Here is a 24,326-nt window from a genome sequence, read left to right as displayed (position 1 = left end):
CGCACAACTCATACTTTCCAGTGCCACGCAAGAATTGGTTTTCTCACTTTTCCCTCTCTTTTCTTTTGTAACATGGATTCCTATTAAAAAAAGGTCCTTGTCACGACATTCTTGCCTTTTACAAAGTCCAATTCTCAATAAGTTGTACACTTTTTTTCACCAGCCACTACAGAAGCCGGTGATCTTAAGTCAGATATGTGAACTTTGACGACGTGTTATTTAAAATTCAACCAATACGACTAACAAATCCATGGAAGCGAGATTTGCAAGCATTTTACTAATATATGTTGGGTCGCCGTGCAGTGTGTTTCAAATCAAAGTTTTCGAACACCAATTGTGCGATTTCAACTTTTAACTAGGTCAACAGTCCTACATATATTGCACGCTGTTTGAAAAATGCCAATCGCATGCGCAAGACTGGTTTGGAGCAAATCATCTCGGCTTTAGTTTTGGGCAAGGTGGAGATTGAAACATTACATGTTCACCTAGTACAATTAATAACTTCAATGGCCCTTAAAATGAGTACTTGTTCGAGAAATTGAAGACGCTTTTTCCACTTAACGAAAAAGAGAAAAAGTAAACGTTTCATACTTAATAGTAGTACTTAATATGTCAGGATAGTGCCGAAAATTCTCTCATTCTTCCCTTTCCTGAATGATTTTCCAACTAATCTTGAAGTTTATCGTTCATTTATTATACCTTTGAAAGATCCAATTTGCATTTTCAAGTTTTGTGATTGTAACAAATGGTTTACCCCTAAGCTCAGCAAACCTACAGAAACCAACCTTTGTGTAAAAGTAGTGTCGCACAAAAGAACCATCCCCAGTTGCTGCTGAACTTGATTTTTTATTGTTTAGCAAGAACGCCATCATACTTCCAGATATTAGTTCACAAAGCTAATATTTAAAGAAAACAGTTTTTCACCTCATCAACTCACTTTATTGCTTTACAAAGTAACAGAGATACGGTCTCCAGTAGCAGTTACAGCGAATGAATAGAGGGTTTTTACTCCCCCCTATCTAAAAAAAAAAAAAAAAAAATCAGATCCTTCACTATCAGTCAGGTGCACGTATAAGCAACCAGCTAAGAGAAAAAGGACAGCGGTCAGACTTGCTAGAATAATCATCTGATTGCATCAGAATGAAATAGAAAGTGTAGGACAACTACAGCAGGCAATATTCAGGTACAGCAGCTTTAAATAAGAGCATTTTGAAGGTGCACGATACCTAGAAGGAAGTAGCTAATCTACCTCAAGTATCACATAAAAACTTCTGGGTACCTAAACAAATCACATTATTTTTGCCTGCAAATCTGCAAGAGAATGATAAAAAATTATTATTCACGATCAAAGATAAGTAGTCATATCAGAAACATAGCATTACTGTACAAGTAGCCGAATGGTCTCCGAATCGATCTTTATACGCACTTTGTGCATGGTCAACCATAACCAGCACCAAGTACCTATCTGCATCAAAACTGCATCTGCACACTCCACAACCGATGAAACTGCTCTTCACTCAAATCAGCATTCATAGTGCAATGAGGCATGACCATCTCATCTGAAAATTTAAATAATTAGAGAGAGTATTGAACCAAATCCTTATCCGCCACAATCATCTGTGAAGACGAAAGAGAAGGGATAGATTAGGAGTATTCTTATGTTTGTATTCTTATGGAACTACACCACTTTAGTATCTATCCCTAGGTTGCAACATCAATTATGTGTGTGTGTGTGTATATACATATATATAGTCAGCCGTGGACATGATGTAACGGAGAAATAAGATAAATATTTGTGCAGTCCCAAGCAATGCTCTGGTATCCTCTTTGTGTGGTTTTACAGAGAGGATATCATACTAATTTAATTGATTCTGTACCTACTCCCTCATTCCTTTTCTTGGGCAAGCACATTAAATACTAGCCTGTTAACAGGAGATAATGAGACTTAAATCCAAAGCTTCTGCCTATTTGGATACCATGTTGAACTGTGTGAGCACAACATATAATAAAAGCTTAAGCTTCTAGCGGAAGGAGATTTTTATTTATTTATTTAATTGTTGTTATAACTTCCCATTTACTGAATTCCCTCTAGGAAAAGACAACTTTCAAAAGCTCCGTGTCAACCATGGGAAAGTGAAAAATAACATTCATGTTCCACTATTCAGTCAGACAAATTATAAATATCAAGGATGTTATTGAACCTCCATACAGGACTCCAGAAAGTAAGCATGTGACAAAATGCTAGATTCAAGCATTTCATACCACCTTATGTCATCCATCCAAAGAAGCCCCACTTGACTTCAAGCAAAGAGGAAAGACAAATGTATAGCAACAAGAATTGGGATGTATACCTACAAGAATTGGAAGCAACACATTCAAAACACACAGGTACCTACCATGATCTCCAGCTCTGTCAGCTTAACCTGGGGAGACGCCTTTCAGACCTAGACCTGTTAAATGGGTCGACCCGACCCGGACCCGGACCCGGACCCGAACCCATTGACTCTTGGCCCGTGGGTCCTTAACTGGGCCAATCCGGTTTACTTTCTTATAGGGCCGGTCCGGATTTGACCCGCTAATCAAAACATGTTAACCCGACCCAGACCTGTAACCCTTTAACTCGGACCCTAATGGGCCGAATCTAATTTAATTAAAAAAGTTTTTTTTTTGGCAAAGTAATTAAAAAAGTTAAAAACTAATAAATGATAAAAATTTCAAACTTTATACATATATACGAACTTGAAATTACTATATTTCCTTGAAGCCAATTAGAATAAAAATGAAAGAAAAACCATACTTTATTAACATTAAAACTTGAGAAAGATATGGAATTCGAATATTTTATAACTAATAGTTTAAAATATATGAAATTCGCCTATTTCAACAAGACGCCTCATAGTGTGTGTTACTATATTCTTTCTTCAATGTTTGAATCCAATTTTTTACCACTTGTCTGAATATATATGTGAGCTGGTCCACGCCGGTTGACCCGTGGGTCAGCTACCAGTTCAGGTCCGGTCCGGTTCAATGGGTCAAAATATTATAGCCCGGCCCAGGCCCCTTAAGTTAATGGATTGGTCCGGTTAGGGTTTTGTGGGTCATGGGCCGGTTAAAGGGTCAATTTTAATAGGTTATGCGGGCCGGTTCGTGGGTCGACCCGACCCATTTGGCAGGTCTATTCAGACCCAATATGCCCCCACACTGTATGATTAGGACTTCAACTCTCTGTTTTGAAGCATAAAAAAGGAATTGGTGAAAGATGTAAGTACTTGAAGTAACATATGAAAATGAAATGAAGATACAGACTATAACAAATGGGATGTGGATTACAAATAACCATCTCTATCAGATTTTGCATTACAATGACCACAGAAGGTTACAAAACCCTCAACAAAATATGACATACTTCAGAGCTTCAGAAATCTTAACAGGAAGAATCATAGAGGTAATGACAGATCTAGGTCCTTTCGAGCCATATGAGGAGGGGAAGAAGAGAAATCAAGAAAAAGGAGAACATACATATTCAATAAGTGAATTGCCAGGGAAGTCAAAAGCCAGATTGCTAATATAGTGTATTCACATTTTCAGTAAATGCTCATGAAGAAACTAATCATATTTCAGGAAATTCAAAAGCAAGATTGCTAGTGTAGAATGAATAAGTGCTCACCTGCATGACCGAAGCCACTATCTTGGAAGACAGGACGTCAAAGATAACGGGCCTCTTCTAACTTCATGTGATACTAACAAAAAATTGCATGATCCTCTGTTAGACCACGTGTGACTTCTTATACCAGAGGTCCTTTGCAACTACATCCACTTTACAAGCGGAGCAAGTGAGAAAACAGAAAGTGGACTTGTAAACGTAGAGCACCTGAGACTTTTACTTGGCAAAGAAGGCATGCCACGCATCACTTCATCACAGAGGCTATACAAAAGCTGCCACCATAGTTCTCACTAACCGATGCCTATAAATTGAGATAATAACTTGATCAGGCTAGCTCACAAATTCACTGCTAAAACAGTTAAAACAGAATCTAAACAGAATTTACTAGTGAAAAAGAATGCGATGCATCTAAACCGATGGTTTCAAAAACTTTATCAGGCTAGCTCACAGATTCACTGTAAAAACAGATTCTAAACTTGAATTTACTAGTGAAAAAGAATGTGTTGCATCTAAACCAATGGTTTCAAATCCAAAGATTTTTTAGGATGTCACTCTCATTTTATTGTATTGCCATTCCACACTTTCATTCTTCCAGATTTTACAACAATAAACTTAGATCAGAAAGATTCCCTCACTTTATATTTTAACCTTTTTAAGCAAGTCTTCTGAAACCAATACCAAAACAGAGATTCTACTGATAGTGTTCAGTATCATTTATGTTTAACTGGTTTGCAACTAAAAGCCTGCAGCCCTGTACTTACTAGTTTAGAAGGAGGAACAAAAGAAGCTATTTTGCTGCAAAGAACAACTTCAACCAGAACAGCCCAAAATCAATATCAATGCAGCATTTAAATAACCCAAGTTGACGCCCTTATATTACAATGGGAAAAGGAAGACACAACTTAACGTATGGTGAGACCATTACAGGCTTAAGAAGAACATAAACACCTGTGACACCGCTTGTTAACTGAAAGATAGATGGGAACAATTTTCCATGCAAAATCTGTCTGCGTACCAACTAATAGGGTACTCCCTTTTACAGACTTGATGGAGTTTTTGATAGACACGTAACCAGATATGTTGGGGAAATTTCGACCCATATAATAACCTAGATGGGTAGACCTTAATAACATTTTCTAATATTCGTAAATGAGATATCATTATTATTGTATGGTGATTACTGTAAGATTGCCATTGCACACAATATGCTTACGAAATACCATCACCCTCGTATATAATTATTTTGTATAGAAAAGAAAACATGTTCTGGAATTGTTTGCATGAGAACCAAAAGACAGCACTTAGTTATTCATTAAAGTCATGCTCCACAGACCCTGAACGACACATTGAAAGTGTTCTCCACATAGTAGAATCTTACGCCTATTAAGGAGTAAAACTAACCTTAGAGCGATAGCAAGAAATCTAGAAGAAACCAGATCAATTAATGTGCAAATGAGAACAGAAAGACAGCCCAGTTTTTAAGGAAATATGGTCAAATCAATATCTAGTAGAAATTCTTTCAAAAATGCATACAAATCTATATCATTCTTTTGGTGCATGTCATAAACAAGGAAAAATAGTTTACAATTTGATATCATAGCAGACTGCAACACATAAGCAGAAACCATAACAAGACCGAAATAAGTATCATGTAACGAAATCTTCCAAGAACGACACCCTGAAAACATTTATCCTTTCCTGCATGTATAGCTAAATTTCATGATTTCCACTGAGAGTCAAAAAGATAAGATTGAGAAGAAGATTATCCTAATCATATTTTTCTTTATTACACAATAATGATGGATACACCTATCTGAACAAGAAAAACAAAGTGGAACTACTTATGTTACCTGAAAATGAGGAAGCATGTTGTTGTAAACTTCTACGAAAATTTTTGACCTTGCAGTCAACCTGATGTCACAATTTCAATAACGTTAGACCGGCCCTTCATTCATAATAAAAATAAAAAATGTATTAGCCCCGTTGCAATTTCCAACCATGTCTACTTGTGCTGCTACTTGCAGTAAAAAGGTGAATATTATCAAAACAATGTAAAAAAAATTCCAAAATACCCAAAGTAGCGGCGGAATTAGGCGGAGGGGAGGGGGTTCAATTGAATCCTCGTCATCGAAAAATTATACTGTGTAAATAGGGTAAAAATGAATATTTTTGGTTATATATAAGCATAAAGAGGTACCCAAGGGTGTGGCCTAGTGGTCAATGAAGTGTGTTAGAATCATGAGGTCTCAGGTTCAATTCCCAGAGACAAAAAACACTAAGTGATTTCTTCTCATCTATCCAAGCCTTGGTGGATAGAGTTACCTGATACCTGTTGCTGGTGAGAGGTACCAGGTATCCAGTGGAATTAGTCGAGGTGCCCGCAAGTTGGCCCGAACACCATGGGGTTATCAAAAAAAAAAAGCAATAAAGGGGGTCCCCAAAAGTTGCTTTAGGTCTCAAATTCAAAAATCAACAGTCACATTCTAGTATTTTTTAAATCCCCTTATACAATTTCTGGCTCCACTACCACTGATCCAAACAACAAAGATCATCTTATGAGGCGTATGAAGGCTTATGTCATCATTGTGCTAGACAATGTATTTACCTAAAGCACCCAAAAAAAAGACGAAGAAGAAAGAAGTAGAAAAGACAGCTGCCAAGAGCCCCTTCAGTTATTATCTAAGAACTTCGTCACCAGCTATTGTGGGGAATGTCGCCAAGTGAAAGGTTAATGAGAGAGAAGCCTATATGAATCTCCGAAGACCCAGTACTCTATCCTAAGTTTCTCTTGAGCAGTACAGCCCTTCCTCCAGTATTTGTACTTAACCTTTCCAAAAATAACAGCAATATATTTCTTTTTTATTGTGAAAGGGCAAGACCACAAAAGTCTGCCATTCTCTGTCCTTCAAAATTTTACTTGAAAAGCTACATTAAGTGGCTGTCTAACTTTCGCATCACCTTGGATTCTGCATGTTTTACAATAGCAGCAAGAAAGAAATTCAAGATAACACCGAGGAAAAGAAATACAGAAGCAAGTGCCAAAAGAAATGTGCTGAAGAAAATGAACATATATACTGCAGATAAGTCGGATGTATGCGTCAGTAGTCTCTGGTACATACCTTCTTAAAAGGCAAGAACAAATGTAAACCTCTTCAATATCAGTTGAAATTTTTAATTTTAAATACTGCTTGATAAGCTCGCATAAGCAACTAACAGCCTCAGCCCATCCATCAGTGCCCACATCCGGGAGAATATAAATCTGAGACATAGTCCTCTGCAATACAGAAGATAACTGTTTTTTTGCCCCTGCTCTTTGATACATCTCTGCCAAAATGAGCAAAATCTGACAGTTGCTGGCTTTGAATAAGTCAATCCATTCTGGTGGATCTCCAACCCACAGGTCAATGCTTGAAATAGAAGGACCTGTACTGCTCTGATTATTAGCACATGCCAAGGAAGCATCTAGTGATGATTCAGTTTTCCTGTGTGCAGGAAGGAGTTCAAGAATATCTGTCCTCAAGTCCTCGGGCAATTCTTGAAAGACCAAGGTGTCTACTTGACTTAGAGAAGAGGGCATTAGACTGATGTCTCCTGAGACGGGAGCATTACTAATCAAGTCCAGATTTGGTACACTAGCATCAGAAACTGGCTCACTTTTCATATCAACAAAAAGTTTATTAGGATAAGAGACCACCACTTGGATTTCCTCTTCATTATACTGCTGCTCCTGTAATAGCCACCAGAAATCAACACTATTAAGTTGTAGAAACAAGATAATCATCACTGAAACTAAACTAATAAATACTAAGCCAGCCCAAGAAAAGAAAAAATGGAGAAGATACCTCACTTGCAGCAAAAGCTTCGTCTGATGCAGCAGGGCAAGCAAAAGATATGTTTTCTTTTACTGATACACCAAATTTAAAAGATATGAGAGTTAAGGCAAAAGCTTATAACAACAACATGATATAGACATGAGCTAATTGGGTAAACAAACTTCTGTAATTTTAGGGAATGGATCTTTACCTTTGCTTCTCTTTTCAGTAATAAGATGAGCCAATTTTCCATCATACATGTCATTAATTTCTGAAAAGACTTCAGAAGGAAGAGATTCTATAACTCCCATATCAAGCTCGTTCATAGGAGGAAGATTTCCCCTCTGTCCAGAACCAGCAGTACCAGAGGGTGACGCTGCAGACATTTCAACAAAAGGTGTACTTGAATCACCCTGCAACTGAGCGTGACGTTCATCAACACCGCTTTTACCTTTATCTGCAGTATCAGAGAAGTAGAATTCAAAGATTAGTCCAGCATGTCATTAGTGGAGCATGAATTCAATACATGTTTGGTCATACTTTTTAGGCAAAATACGTAAATTAACCCCTAAACTAAGGATCAAATCCCTGTTACACACTTTTTGCGGAAGAAAATCACCTTACATCAACCTTTTCTAAAGTGTAACTAAGATACACCACTTTGCCTGCGTGACCAGCGCGTGTTTTACCAACAAAATGAGGCATGTGAAGAGACAAAAATATATATTTGATGCTTTATAATTTATACTTTTAATTTAAATTATTGTGTCCCCTTTCTTTAATTACTCCACAACCCTCGTCCCCCGCTGGAACCCCTTCCCCCACTCGTCTTCTCACAGGAACCCCTTCCTCTGGTTTCCTTCCCCAGAACCCTTTTCCCTGTTTTTTCTCCAATTTAGAGTTTTGAAGTGAAATTGTTAAAAAAAAATGAATTTGAACTGGAGAAAAATAAAAATAAAATAAAAATATAGTTAAAGAAAACTATTTAAACTAATTTGTTCAACTGTCATGGAAGTGGATCTATATTTTTTAGATATTTGTTGTTATATCACCGAGAAGGTGTCTGGCCGAGGAGAATTGTGGTTGTGTTTTTTATGGAATGAGAAATTGAGATAGTGAAAATGAAGGCCTCTGCTGTTATGCTGTGTGGAGCTCGACGGCAGAGGACGGCGCTGGTTTATATAGCAGAAAGGTTGAAAGGCGGTGATTGGTTACTAGTGGTGATAAGGTTGTGGAGGGTGAGTAGTGGTAATGGGACGGTGAAAACTGGGTCAGATGTATTTGGTCTATCCATGTTTTTTTTTCTTGGATAGTGTATGTTAATGGATGAAGGATGATAGGGGACGATGGATGAAGGTTAGAGCTGAAAAGCTCTGGTGAAGGCAACGACAAAGGAGATGGGCTCCTTTTCATTTTTGTTTTTTTTACTTGGTTGGGGTTTGTTTTGCCTTTTTTTTCTTTTTTTAAGTCAATGACGTGTGTCACAGTTTGACTGGTGCGTGACATTATACATGTTTTGAAAAATTGGTTAAGGAAAAAGTGGTATGTCTTAGGCATACTCTGGAAAGGTCGAGTGTGTAAGGTGATTTTTATCTGCAAAAAGTGTGTAAAAGAGATTTGGTCTATAGTTCAAGGAGTAAGTTATGTATTTTGCCTACTTTTTAGTTAATAATTTGATGAAAACACAGAAACAGATGTTGGAATAAGTTGAAATGAAGCAATATAAAACTATCATACTGAACCTTTTAACAGAAGCATTAAATAATAGATTTCACTTCCATCAGCGCTGCAGCGATAAAAATCCTATTAAGTTTCTCTTGTGTGGCCAGAGAAAGGAGCAAAACAATCTAGACAAATTATGATGTCCTCAAGTATTTCTAGGACACACAAATTAAAGAGATTCCTATAAAAACCTTTTATGAGCTAGAGCACTGCCAATGCAACAACCATGGAATTTCAGTACCAGTTTAAGTGTGTTAACAATACTTCAATCATACAATAGGCATGATCAGAGGCAACAAATATTTGGACAGAAGCAAAAAAAGCAAGTAGGGAAGTCAAACCTGCATCAGCACATTTCTCATGACTACTGCTTCTGTTTTTATGGCTGGTCTTAGCAGAGGTATCAGTGAGCCAAGATCTGATGGAATATCTTTCTTTCCCTGGATGTATGTCAATGAAAGTAGTAAAAATCCAGTTCATGAATGGCACATTCTCATCGTTGAAACATCATAACTGGCCTAGAGATAGATATATGAAACACAAAGAAAACCCAAGCATTTTTACAGGAAAGGGAAAGTAACTAGAAAGACAATTCTTGTCAGAACAAAAACCTTGCTTAGAATTATCCACAGTTTCAAGCTTTGAGACCTGCAATCCCATGCCTCTTATGTCCTCCACATCTGCACAGCAACAGTTAAAACAGCAGTCATATTAGAAGCAGAAAACAGGATAACCTACAAGTCATAGCACTTTGGTTTATTTCTGAAACAGAGAAATCATTAATTTTCTTTCTCTTACATCGAACAAAAATCCTATATGAACATCATACAGTTCTATCTTTTCGCATTTCATATGGAAAAAAAGCTTATTTAAGACTTACAGTCAAAAACTATTTGTTTGACTCTCATAGCAAATCGATAATCATTCTGGTACAGATGTATCAAGATGGAAAACCAAAACTAGGAAGCAACGAGAAGGATAAACCAGACTAAACTCACAACAAAAGCCCACAACTTTGAATGCGAAGTTAATTGGTCCCGAGAACATAGCTAAACACGCTATTTGTACTGAATGACACTGAGATCAACTAAAATTTCATAAGATAATCTATTCCCATTCTGGCATTCACCCTAGAAAGAAGTTAACTAAACATAATTGGTTTACATTTGAAATATCAAGGCCTTTTTTCAACCATGGATACATTGAAGCAAGAGCACCCTCTTTTATATTGTTTCAACTGCCATGACTCAAATCCATTCTCATTTCAAATTACTACAAACAAATTAACGTAATGATTATTCTTGCATCCATTAATCCCTATAATTTGATTTCTCCTTTCAATGTTGTTTTAAGAAAATGCATTAAAAACTCATACATACATATTAAATGAAACTTATTTATTTATTTCAAGGATTTAAGTTGCATGCACTGCCAAAGTGGAAACAAGTACACTATCATTTCATTTTATAATCAGTTTACTCACCATAATATCAAATTAACAGTCACCGATCCGCACTAGCTATAGATGTTTCACAGTAACCTTATATTATTGTTTCAACTAGCATGATTCACATTCATTCTCCCAAGTAAATACAATCAAATGAGAGGTATACCGCATTGGTTACTCTTGCATTCATTAACCTTAATAAAAAATTTCGCGTCGATGTTGTTCTAAGAAAAAAGGGTATAAGCAACTCATACATAGACATCAGATGAAACATATACATTTATTTCAATTATTTAAGTAATAAACACTAGCAGTGTTAAAGTGTAGTTTTACAGGTTGTCGGAGGTCACTTACCTTATTTTATCAAGTTACCAATCGACGCTTAATAAAGTAAATTACCTAAGAGAAACCCAAAAGAATAAAAACTTTCACGTTATCAGTGCATATAACTTAAACCCTTGTTTTTCTTTTTTCTGATAGTGGTGTCTAGGCCAGCTTGCGGTACACCTTGGCTACACCTGCCACACAGGCACCGAGCTTTGCAAACCACCTCATAGGCATATGTGAAGAAATCACTGGTGGTTTTTTGTCTCCGTTGGAATTTGAACCCTGATCTCCAGGGGTTTGCACTCAGTTCACTGACCACTATGTCACAGCCATGGGTGCAAACTTAAACCCTTATTTTGAAGTGTAACGTTGACTTCAGCAAAGCAGTTACCTATGTGTGAAGTCATGAAGAGCTGTGAAACGACTCTCTCAAGCACATCAACACTATCCGTAGCCATTGGCACCTACAATAGCCACAATACAATTAAAACCAGGAAGGAAATAAAAATTTCTCCAGTTAGATAACATAGATCACAAGGTTATCACAGAAATACTAATACCGTGACAGAGTGGCTCAAGTTATCACAAACGCCACAGCCCAAATACTTTACTGGCTCCCCCGCATCACTCCTCCTTTTCTTTATCTGTATTGATAAATTAGATGCAAACATAGAATGAACATCCAACCATACGACACATTCATAACCCCCCGTAAGAATGCAATCTTGACTAGTTTCAGCTAAAAGAGCTTTGTATGATCTAAATAAAAATAATCAGCTTCATAAGGCAAAGAGAGAGAGAGAGAGAGAGAGAGAGAGAGAGAGAGAGAGAAAGACCTTCAAGGTAAACTTGCGGCCTTTCACTCCACACCCCTGCAAACGTAATGAAACCTCCTTGCAAAGGTTTAAAAGAAAATGTTGCACCTGAATTGAGAAGGCATTTAGTTCCTATAAGCATTACTATAAAGGGTAAACAAGCAAAGATTGTTTTTGGAGATCTAACATCTTTCAGCTCCTTGAACCTTACGCCCCAGTTAACGTCTGCACCAATGGATTTGCTTTCCTGCAAAAGGTTCTAGAGAGGTTTAATATATTTGGCTTGAAGCCGCATGACTGATTCAAAACAAAAATGACAAAATATATGATGCAGATACTCAAGAAGCAAAGTATGTAACTAGCTTTTGCTTCCTTCGGACAGGTAGTAGAACAGCTTTTAAGATCTACATAAATCTTATGCAAGTCTTTATGTAATACTTACTATTTTCAAATCTGAACCAAAATTTTGCTCTGTAAATGTCATACACGCACGCGCGCGCACACACACACAAAGACCATTTATGACTCTGCTTATATTGGCACCAGAATGCAAGTAGAAGCAACAACAAGCACAGGAAGCAAAGAAAGTACTCATCAATCATTAAGCAAGTCTCGAATATTCAATTCAAAACAATAAGAAACGGTAAAATAAGGAGTTAATGGGAATTTGCGAATCAGTTGTGTGACTATGACATAATCCGAAAAGAAAAGCATACAAACTAAAGGGTTATACAGTAAGATAGTCTGTGTGGTCCTGACCTGTATCATGCCAACCAACCGATCATCTATCCCTCTACTATAGTTCCATAGCATACTGCCAGTTTTATAACCAAAGTCCTTCTGGAGAGTTTCCTGGAAACACAACAAATAAGTGGAAGATTTCATACACAAATAAACATAAGCACAGTTTTCTTAATAAAATAATAAGTTTCATGAATAGAGGGCAAAAAACGTGCCCGTATACAATAAGTATACCAAAAGGTAGAAAGCCTTACAAAAAGACATGGTTTTCTACGAAAAATACCCAATCATCTATATAGATAGGGACCTCATGGGTGCACCAAAATGAAATAAGGGAAAAGAGACTATTTCGCAAGTGTACAGAATCTTTCTCTACTCCCTCAAAAGCTCTCTTATTCATCTCTCTCCATTCGCTCCACATAAGTGTTAAGGGAGCAACATCCCTTATTCAGTATAATGCATGTCACCCAAACAATGGCATTCATTTATGATTTATATACAGCATTTTTTGTGCCAATGCTTAGTGTATCAATGAGTATCATATAAAGGAGAAAAGCATCTCAGTTGGCCAGCTGAATAACAGAAAAAACAAATTATGGAAGTATTGACCATTTAAAATGTTCCATTTTTTAAATCTATAAAACGAGTCCTGAGCAATTCTAAGAGAAGATAACCAACCAGCGATCTAACAAGTGCTGTAATGTGTTCCACATACCTTTTTTTTCTCAAAAGAACATCCTCCATATGAATATGGGGGATTTCTTCAGCACTGATTAGATCATAGTATTCCGGAACCAGCCTCTCTGCCTTTTAAAGGCAGGGGTAAGGTCTGCGTACACTCTACTCTCTCCAGACCCAAAGGTCTGCGTACACTCTACCCTCTCCAAACCCCACTTGTGGGAATACATTGGGTATGTTGTTGTTGTTGTTGATTAGATCATAGTTTTCACAAGAAGTAAGGCAAGATATTCTCATTTTACATTTGAAACACTTTTAATGATGAGTTTAATAAAACATCACTAGCTGAAATAATCCAGGATCTGAAAAAGCCAAATAGGCATAAATGCAGCCTTAACTAAACCAGTGTTAAAAAAAGCGGGCGCTTCCTCGTTTTAAGCGAGAAGCGAAGCTGAGCGGGAGGGGTATCGCTACCAGTGTTAAAAGCGGCTCAGGTATGCATAAGCGACCGCTTCTCTCTAAAAAGCGAGAAGCGGTGAAGCGCCCAGAAGCGATCGAAGCGGACGATTTTTCAATTAAAAGACCCAAAGTCTTTTTTCAATTAAAAGACCCAAATCGTGGTTTCTATTTTAGCACTTCTTCGACTTCTTTAGCAGCAAACTAGGGTTCTTCAAACCAGTGATTTCTTCCTCACTTCAAGCAGCGATTTGTTCAAGCAAACTAGGGTTCTTCTTCTTATTCAAGACTTCAACAGTACAACAGCAACTTAGTTTCAACAGGTATGTTTTCCAGATTTATTTTCATTCTTCTTCTTCTTTTTCTTTTTCTTTTTCTTTTTCTTTCTAAACGTCCAAAAAGCGCCGAAATGCTGGCAAAAAAATTTTTCAGAAAAATTCTGTCCAATTTCTGCCCAGTTTCTGCCCAATTATTTATTTTAAAATTTTTTTAAAAATTCGGCTTCACTAAAAAAAGCGGGCACTTCGCTTCTCGCTTTTGATGAAATGGGGGTTGCCGCTTTTCCTCGCTTCACGCTATTTTTAACACTGAACTAAACGATGTATCTCCTATTTTATCAGCTCTGTAGCTACTGACGGTTCCAAAGATTCTTGACCTTACATGGGCGGGAATGTGCGCATGAAACTGGGGGACAAGTGGCAAAGAGGACTCTGACTCAAGGAGGCAGCATGAATAACAAGCCTCACTTTTGTTTGATAGCTAGTAGAGATTGCCCGTTAAACGTGAAACTTTTTTCAGAAAATTGGAAAACAGTGTCATGGAGGATTATGGACAGAGAAGGCACATAAGCAAGTGATTTAACATACCATTGCTCTTTTGTAAGGAATGGTAGTATCTGTGCAGATGGTGCGCATTCGATTAGTCAACCGGGTACTACTATTGGCGGTATCAAATAACTCTATCTACCTCACCCCCCCCCTTTTTCCATAGCTTAGAGGCAGATCGTAAGAATTCAACAAGTGTCATCTCAGCTGGAAATCAAACCTTGGTTCCCAAGGTTGTCACTCCAGCGCTTCAACCACTAGGCCACCCGCTTGGGCAGAGCTCTACATACAAACTCTTACAAATATAACAAACATACCCTTTAGTACTTTCGCAGTACCTTCTTGGTGCTATCTTTAATAAAATACCGTTTATCAAGAACAAATATAACAAACATAAACTGAACAAGAAGACTCATCATCTATCTTTGTAGCAAGAAAGTTAACGATTCATTAAGTCCTCTTAAAGTTTTTCTTTAAGTGCAACAAGATAGAAGGTATCTGAGAGAAACCAGATCAAAAGAGACGCAAAACAGTACTTGCTCTGCGCAAGCTATAAGTAGATAGAAAGTCTACATCATGAGAGTAGTCACCAAATTATTGTAGGAAGAAACAAATACTAAATGATCAAAACCTTGGAAATAATACGTAGCTGTCCGCAAGTTGTGATTTGTCTCCTGTTCAACTTCTCTTCCAACACATGACCAATTCCGGGAAGTGCTTTTACTGGAAGTTCACACAGGTGCTCCTCCACCTGATATAGCCAACAAGATAAATATCACAATGATTATTTTACTTCTCCTAAATGATCTTCAAGTCTTTGTTTTCCTCTTTTTTCACTACATATATTAGACACTACTCACTAGAATATAAGACGAAATGAAAAACGGGAGTTAATCAACAACGATCTAACCAAGAGAAATATGTGTTTGCTATAGAATAGTATCAGTGATGGGCAAAGTTATGTTATATAAAAAAAAAAAAATCATTCTTTGTGACATCCTTTGATAAAAGAATTCAAGGATTCTTCCTTTACTTTTTTTGATAACTTGATTAAAAAATTAACTTCTATTTTAATTAAAAGAATCAAGGATTCGGGTTGATTTCCATCTAAAATCCAGATTTTGTAGGTTATGCTTGAACAGGATGAAGACATAAACAAAGAGATGCGAAAAGAGCCCAACATCTCATGCAGCAACAGGATGATGAAGCCCTGGCAAAAAATCCACTTTTCAACAGTGGAGCCCATAAAATCTGATTGACTAGCAGCATGTCCTTTTTAGAAGTACGTGGCAATTCATAAATGCATTGGGTAAGAAGATATTAACTGCACATAGTTAAAGAGAAAGCAATGACACGTAACCAATAAATATGTAGCTACAAAATAGAGTTCGTAATATAGTAGAAAATACAGGTATAAAAGATGACAGAAATCAAGACATAAGCCCTTCCCATTTCATAGATAAAAAAGAGAGCTAGAACAGAAGATACCTTTTCAGCAGGGATGTAACATTGCCCATCAGGTTTTGCAGTCCTAGTAGCAAGACGTGCCATAAGCATATTCCCAGCAACACCAGCACTAGCACTACAGCCCGTCGCATCAAGAATCTCCTTTCTGATCACTGAGACAAAAGCTTGAATGTCCTCTACTCCAGAATCAGTGGCATCTAAAAATGCTTCATCACAACTTACAGCCTGCATTCAGTAGCTATTGCCAATCAAGAGATACAAACATAGCAAAGTTGTTCAAAAAAGAGTTCTGAGGCCATACCTGCACTTTGTTGCAGTACTTGTGCAAGATGTTATAAAAGTGATCAGCAACCTGCAAGCCAAATCAGATTCTATAGGACCCAAATCCAAATACAGGAAGAATTTAATTAATACGGGAGAAAAGAACAAGAAGAAGAAACTGAATAGCATGACCACCTCCTCATAAGCTTCAAAGTCGTAAGAAAGAATGACTAGGTGAGGGCAACGTGACTTGGCATCTCTGACAAACATTCCAGCCTTTACTCCTATGAGACAAAACTATGAATGACAATCAAGTTTCCAACACAGAATGTTGTTTACTAAAAGGTAGAATTACTGACTGAAAGACTCACCATGACTCCTAGCAGGATAATTCGCTGACGATATTTCTGCCGTTCCACGTGGATTATCTGAATGGCAAATGGCAACGGGTTTATCCTTCAACTCGGGGCGATTTCTAATGACAACAGACACAAAAAAGCAATCCTGAACAAATAAAGTTGAATTAGTTGTTTTAGTACAGAGAATAATATACAAAGAGAAGTAGTCTATCATTCATGGCATTCCTTCAGTTCAAGGAGGGTGAGAAGGGAGAGGAGCCAGAACATAGAAGCAGTAATACAACATAAAGAGAACAAGTTAGGTTTGCAGACCATCGAAGCAGAAATTACCATATCCACATGAATAATGAACGTCTTATTTGCTGTTGCTGAAGAACCAGGGACTGAACTTGAGCATCTAAATCCACCAGGAGAGCTGGGAAATCGTTTGTGATACCGGTTTCTCCAGGTGCCAATGAAATGCAACCTAGAATGCTAAGCACGTGGCAAATATGTCAACCACTTCAGCACTAAGTGCTTTTAATATTTTGCTATGCAGTTATTTATCATTATATACATACATTTACGTATATATTAGTTATGACATGCATAGCTGCAGCAGATAAACAAATTTAAATTAATAGATGCACAAGCAAAAGCAGGTAATCTCACTGAATCAGAAGGCGCCAGCAAATCTGGATGCCAAAGGAAAAGGAAAACGAACTTGGGAGTAGAGATTGTTCATTGCAATTGTGTTTCTTGGGGATATATACAAGATTTTCAAGCAAGAGCAAAGCCAATATCAAGATATCAACGCACGTACCTTAAAGTAATTTTCCACAAAATTAGCATCAACTAGAGTTGAATGTTTCTGATTAGGAGACCTAGGAATCTTTAAATCTGATGGCCCCTCGTTAACAGGATCACTCGTCCAGTCGCTACAAGCTGATGCACAGTTGGGAGGACTAGAAGGTGCTGATAATGGAGCATGGCTTCCATCTCCACTTGCAGCATCACTCAGTTCCTGCATTGCCACGCTACAAGTTGACTCTTCAACTCTAGCTACATTGTAGTTCTCTTGCATTAGATCATTAGAGTCTAGATCATGAGGCTTCAAATCTTCTGCAGATTGCCACTCTTCAGAGGATATAGGATCTTCAATTGGTCCAGCATATGACATTGGACTCTCAACACTAGATGTGGCTTGGACAGTTGAACATGTTGCTATATCATCAGAAACATAAATGTTTTTCGTAAAGAAAGCAGATAGCTTAGGCTGGTTATTAACTTCACTTGCAAGCTGATCAAGCTGATAAGGAACCCCTGAAGACAACAATGAGGACTGATGCTTAGAGAGAAAATTGAAAGTACTTATGTGAGTCACATAAAGAATAAGAAAATAAAATCAGCAAAGCTTACAACAAAATGATGAAACAAAACTGATGCAGCAGCCAAGGCTCATAAAGAACTTGATAAAGGTGCATGCACCTCGCAATAAACTTTTTGTCCTAAGGAAACAAGGTAGTCTTCTTAAGATTCAAGTATGTTAGCATTTTCATGTTTCCCTTCAAGTTGACTCTTCACAAGATGGAGGTAGGGCCTGAACTTGTAAACTATTGCAATGCAGATATATAATACAAACATAACAAAACGACACGTAAAAAGAGCAGTTTCTTGATCTCCTCTTTCTATCTCCCTTTGCCAATTCAACAAATAAAAAGAGTCCTAAGAGAAAGGGATTCTCCAAATAGCTTCTGTAAACAATATCCTTTCACCCACAAAAAAAAAATGAATCAGGGAAGATCACCCATAAAAAGAGCTAATGCATAACCAAGTGTTCAACTTGCTCGTTTTCGTTAAAAAGGAAGTCATGGAAATATAAACTTACAATTCAGAAGCTTATTTGCAGTGACAGAATCCAACACCCATGTGGGTTTGACTACTGGAAGTCCCCTGCTAAATGACCTGTATCAAATTCAAACAAATCTTAGAATTACAATTACAATTTCAGCAGAGATACAAAAATAAGAAAGTGACAACCTGATGAACTTGATTTTACAACTGACCTCAAATTCTTGACCTTACTGTCAGGAAGATTACTACAGATTATATGCGTAACGCGACGCCTAGAAAAATAATTTTCAAAACGGCCTCCATGCTTCAGCATATATCCTCGAAGCTCCTGAAGAAGTTGATGAAATCAATAAACTGCATGAGAAACAACCCTAATCTTCTATATGAAAAATTCTAGTGAAATACGGAAACGAATATGATAAGTCTACGCTCAAGGTATTGATTGCACTGACGATGCATGTTCGTATAAGGGTTTACATGCAGATTGAATAACTCTTCTTACACAAATAGAAACTCTCGAAGTCACAGTAAAGTAGAATACAAGTAATCATTTGTTTCGACAATTCAAAAGTTTGAGAAGGTTTTCTATTGAAGAAACAATATTCAACATCATGCAATTCATGATCTTTTAATTCTTAAAATTTCAAGCAATCATATTCCATTAATCCCCATCACGAAAATATGACTTGGAAGAAACCGTAAAACACTAAACCTGACTGGAAGGAACTGTATATCCATCAACAAAAATGGAAACGCCATGAAATATAGGTTTTGAAGAATTTGGACCACTGTGAGAAGTGCTCGACGCCTCCGCAACAAACTGCTCATGAAGCTTCTGATTCTTCACGGCCATGTAACTAAGCAAAGTTCAATGATAAGATCAGCAAATCGGCAGGGGCAACGCACCAGCAACAATTCACATATCATGCACTATACACATTCAAATCTAAAGCGAGAAGAAGGAGTGCATTTATGAAGTAAAAATTGTACAAAAATAGAGCACTTGGCCAATAATTAACGCTTGTAAAGTAACAAAAATAATATTTCTTGGTGATCAACACATTCTACTAGTGGCCGTCTTATAAATGATCACCTTATTTGAAGTCAACTCGAAGGAAAACACTCTTCTGCCCATTAAAACTGTTAAAATATTCAAGACTGTGTACAAAGATCCTAAATAATATTCACAAGATTGTGACCTAGCACAACGTTAAAATTTCGCAAGATTAGTGTAAACAAAACTGAGTAAGAAAAAGATATTTACCTTCCAAAATTGGAGAAAGGTGAACTACTGAAGGCAGGACGAGAAGCAGAGCGAGAATTGGCACCCCAAGCCATGCCTAGGGTCTTCTGACTCGTCTTCCTCTTCTTGTTGCTCTGATTGCTGCTGTTACTCCGAGGGTTTGAAGTAATTGAATTTGAGGTTCGTTTCGAATTGGACCCGGAATTCGCAGAGCGTGAAGGTTCCATTCTCGTCTTCGATTGCTCAGTGTTGTGGCGCAGAAATTGAGACGTTGATCTGGTTGGGGATTTCCAAAATGAGGCGGGATATATATATATATATATATACATATTATTTCTTGAACTCGCGGAACTAAACGCGTCTTTTATTTTCCTTTTCCTTATTGGAGAGGGGTGAGCCTCTGGTAAAATTGTACGAGCAGAATAAAACTTCTCAAGCCTTTGTGAGATCTTTTTTTTTATTAATAAATCAATTTCTATCTTGAAATATTATTTGTAAATTACTCTAAACTATATTAAAACCAAAATTATCTTATAAAGTTGAGATGTTATAATATCCTTAGAAAAATAGATAAATTATTACTTCAAAAGTAATTCTATAATTTTGCCCATTATTTTAAAATATAATAATTCCCGTTGAAAAGTTTTAGTCGCAAGAATAATAGCACTTTTGGCTTCTCAATTATTGATAAATTCTTATTTTGGTCATTCTAATATATTGCACATTATAACCTTCAATCAATTCACATGTATACTTTTGATCTCTCTGTTTGTGAATCTTGAAAACTTTACTAATGGTTCATCTAAGTGTTGGTTTAGGGATTGTTTTGGTACCACCTACGGGTGAAACCATTTGACAAGTCATAAAATATTATTCTATAACTAACAATGAGAAAGAGTATGAAGCTGCGATTGTAGGTTTAGAACTGGCACGAGAACTTGGCATAAATCAGATTATAATCAAAAGCGATTCACAGCTCGTAGTTAATCAAATGCTGGGGACTTATACGGCCAGGGAAGCAAGGATGCAACAATACTTAGTGAAGGTACGGGATTTGATAAAACAATTTCAAACTTGGAAAGTAACACTAATACCAAGGGATGAAAATGTTGAAGCCGACACCTTAGCTAATCTTGCATCTGTGGCAGATGTGGCAAGCAATGAATATGCTTCAGGTATTCACTTATTTCATTCAGTTCTCGACCCCGATAAGAATGAGGTAAATTTTAATAACTTAACTTGGGATTGGAGGAACGAAGTACCGTCCTTGAAGATAAGAAAAAAGCTCATGCACTTCGAAAAAAGGTTGCTCGGTATTGCTTAAAGCAAGGCAATCTTTACCGAAAAATGTTCGGTGGTCCATTAGCAAGATGCCTCGGACCTTCTCAGACGGAATACATAATGAGAGAAATACATGAGAGGCATTGTAGGAATCACGCAGGAGGAAGATCATTGGTAAGAACCTTAATTAGGGCAGGTTATTATTGGCCCAAAATGGAAGAAAAAGCGGAAAGTTTCGTGGCTAAATGTGATAAATGCCAAAGGTACGGTAATAATATGCATAGGCCTGCGGAGTTACTACATCCGGTCATTGCACCATGGCCATTTATGAAGTGGGGGATGGATATCGTGGGTCCATTACCACAAGCAGAAGGTCAGGTAAAATTTTTGCTCGTACTCACTGATTATTTTACTAAATGGGTGGAGACAGGAACATTCAAACAGGTGCGAGAAAAGGAAGTTAGAGATTTCATTTGGCGGAATATCAAATGCGGATTCGGTGTGCCAACGGAAATCGTGTATGATAATGACCCTCAGTTTATAGGCGCTGAAATCACAGAGTTCTTTCAAAGTTGGCAAATCAAAAGGATTACATCTTATCATCCGGTGGGTAATGGGCAAGCTGAGTCAACAAACAAAGTCGTTATCAACAATTTTAAAAAACATCTAGAGGAATGCAAAGGTAATTGGCCAAAAGTGTTACGTGGTGTTTTATGGGCATTCCGCACAACAGCGAAGACAAGTACAGGAAAACACCATTTTTTTAGTTTATAGAGTTGAAGCTTTAACTCCAGTTGAGATAGGAGAGCCGAGTACAAGGTTCACACATGCGTCAAAAGAATCTAATGACGAGGAAATGCGTGTAAATCTTGATTTACTTGAAGGAAGAAGAGAAGTTGCGCTAATAAGAATGGCAACACAAAAGCAGGTCATAGAACGATACCATAACCGAAAAGCACGCCTCATATTCTTCAAAATTGGGGACTTCGTGTTCAAAAAGGGTTTTCAATCTACAAAGGCAGCTAATGCGGAAAAATTAAGTCCAACATGGGAAGGACCCTATAGAATTCGTGATATTGCAGGAAAAGGAATATACGAGCTGGAAACAATGGATGGCAAGATACTACCTTCACATTGGAATATTGTTCATCTGAAGAGATACTATTTCTAAAGAATACTCGCGATCATGTATCCATATTTATTTAATTTAATTTTTGAATTATTAAAATTTTACTAACGATTTTAGATGATAGGCAAAAAGCTAACCCGTATTAAATGACGAGTCATGACCTGCAAGGCACGTGGAATAAATTAAACTTCCTGGCCTAGAGTTACAATTATTCTGATAGAAATTCAAACGAGTTAAGTAGTCTTCATCTATAATCGTACCTCCGAGTCCCGTATATTTTTTCTTTACAGGGAAAGGACCAAATGAGAGCAACAATCAAGTGCTCGAGGCTTCATACTTCAACGCTCAAACACTTGGGGGACTACATAATATACACGGGCATGTGTATAAGAGAAGGCAAAGAAAATCAAGCCCTGAAAAGTTCACTCATTGAATAAGTCAAGTGCAGAGCAAAGTCACGAGCTAAGGCCAAAGAAAAACCTTACCATAGTTAGGGTAAAGCCTATGTACTGAAACAGGTTATAGATAAAAACCTCATGTTTATTTTTCTTTTTTAAATCTGTTACAAGGAAAACAGTTACGAGAAAGTTATAGATGTAATTCAAATACGTGTAAAGTGTTATTCAAAACTAGACAAAGTTCAAATAAAAACTTGTCAAAGTTATTTCAAAGAAACATGTGTATTCCTATTTCTTTTATCGTATCATAACACCATTATGAAGTTGAGACATCTTCTTCATTAAGTGTTGAGTATAAAAGGGTCCTCTTTTATAAAATTCATGATTAATGTAAATATTCATAAAGTTAATAGAAGCATTTTTTAAAGAATAAAAATGCAAATTATTCTATAAGTCCTTAAAAATAAAGGCAAGAATAAACTAAACGGAAGTTCAAGCCCCATGAGAGGCCCGGGGACTTGAATTTCCAAAACAAACCCTCAAATAAGACCAAGGGTTTTACCATAATTTTTCCTAAAAAACATCACAACACAAAGAAATTCAAATGACTTAAACTTATCACTAAGAAGATGTGGGAACTGAAGTAGGTGCATCAACAACAGCGGGCTCAACTGGGCTTGAAGGAGTTGGGATACCCGTATCAACTTCAACATTCACAGAAGCTTCAGCCGCGGGAGAAGGAAAATCTTGAGTTTGTTGAGCCTTCTCAATAGTTTCATTGATTTTAGCTAACTTATATTTCAAGTTAAAATTCTCTTGGCTAGCATCAACTAGGGTATCACGGCGAGAATTCAAAAACTCCCAACTCACTTCAATGGCAGACTTACCCTCAAGGATTTCGTAATCTCTTTCCCATCCAACAATTTCATTCTTTAACTTTTTATTTTCAGCCAAGGCAGACGTGTAAGAAGCTTGAAGAGATGTATGAGAACTTTCTAAGTCACAAACCTTATCAGAAGAAGCTCGAAGGTCTTCTTGTGCTTGAGTCAAATTCTGCACGAGCTTACCAGCATAAGCTTCTTTCTCACCCAAGAGAGCCTTTAACTCTCTAATCTCTTCGCTAGCTTTTTACAACTGCTCTAAGAAAGAAGTTTCAAGACGAGCTTTTTCTTTATCTGCTTGACTTGAGGAAGCCTTTTCAACTGCCAACTTCGTAGTCAAGGCCCGAACCTGCTACTCCAAGGTACTCTTACTTTCTTCTAAATATTCCACATCAATCTGAAGGCTTTCATACCGTTCCTTCCAATTGTACGCCTCTAATTGAGAATCACACACTAACTGCTCTGAGAGGGCGGCCCTTTTCATCATCTCTGTGCCGATAAGATTGGCCTAAAAAGGAGAAATAAAGGGAAATAAGAACCCCAAAGATAGAAAAAATACAAAGTAAAAGTTAAAAAAAAAAAGTGAAGGGGAATGCCTTTAAAGAAGCGTGCACAATGTCATTCATCAAGGTCAAGGAACTATGGCTCTCTAGTTTGGATTTCTCAATTGGTCCAATTAAGGGCTTTAGCCATACATCTGCTTGACCCGATTTCCTTAAAAGATTGCCCTCAGCGGGGACTTCAATGATCACTTGCCTCAAAGCACCACTCATGCTTGTGGAGCCAACTTCAGCACGGGGAGTGATTAGAGAAGGAATTATTGAAGGAGGAATAGTAGAAGTAGTAAAGATAGTCTGGGGAGGAACGGAAACAGCCGAGTTCGGCAAAGAAGGAGTCACAGACACGGGTGTAGAAAAAGAAGCCAGGGGTGCTTCATCAAGAATTGGGCCTAAGCCTTCACCACCAAACCCGCTGATGAAAAACTGCT

The 24,326-nt window shown here is 37.3% G+C and overlaps 1 protein-coding gene across 9 annotated transcripts; it reads right to left on the bottom strand.

Moving 5' to 3' along the window:
• Positions 1–672: 672 nt before the first annotated feature.
• LOC104211597 (DNA repair protein REV1) lies at positions 673–19,986 on the bottom strand. 9 transcript variants are annotated; one of them, XM_009760676.2, is made up of 25 exons: positions 19,671–19,986; positions 19,119–19,263; positions 18,619–18,734; positions 18,441–18,517; positions 17,376–17,875; positions 16,904–17,047; positions 16,586–16,718; positions 16,410–16,498; positions 16,255–16,305; positions 15,975–16,178; positions 15,118–15,237; positions 12,547–12,639; positions 11,975–12,034; positions 11,809–11,895; positions 11,533–11,616; positions 11,364–11,436; positions 9,810–9,878; positions 9,540–9,638; positions 7,688–7,933; positions 7,507–7,568; positions 6,784–7,391; positions 5,515–5,575; positions 3,668–3,965; positions 1,227–3,225; positions 673–1,019 (listed from the first exon to the last, which is right to left on the bottom strand). In XM_009760676.2, the coding sequence occupies exons 1-23, from the start codon at positions 19,976–19,978 to the stop codon at positions 3,909–3,911; spliced, it is 3,486 nt and encodes a 1,161-aa protein (XP_009758978.2). In that variant the 5' UTR covers positions 19,979–19,986; the 3' UTR covers positions 673–1,019; positions 1,227–3,225; positions 3,668–3,908. The 9 variants fall into 9 exon arrangements, with proteins under 9 accessions (XP_009758978.2, XP_009758983.2, XP_009758981.2 ...); XM_009760681.2 differs by lacking the exon at positions 673–1,019 and having other exon boundaries at positions 1,111–1,311; positions 1,427–3,225; XM_009760679.2 differs by lacking the exon at positions 673–1,019 and having other exon boundaries at positions 1,111–1,559; positions 2,397–3,225.
• Between the last annotated feature and the right edge of the window lie 4,340 nt (positions 19,987–24,326).

This window comes from Nicotiana sylvestris, chromosome 1, assembly GCF_000393655.2.
Source record: "Nicotiana sylvestris chromosome 1, ASM39365v2, whole genome shotgun sequence".
In the NCBI taxonomy this organism is placed as follows: domain Eukaryota; kingdom Viridiplantae; phylum Streptophyta; class Magnoliopsida; order Solanales; family Solanaceae; genus Nicotiana; species Nicotiana sylvestris.
Note: the sequence above shows the minus strand (reverse complement) of the source record. Positions and strands in the feature narration are given on the sequence as shown.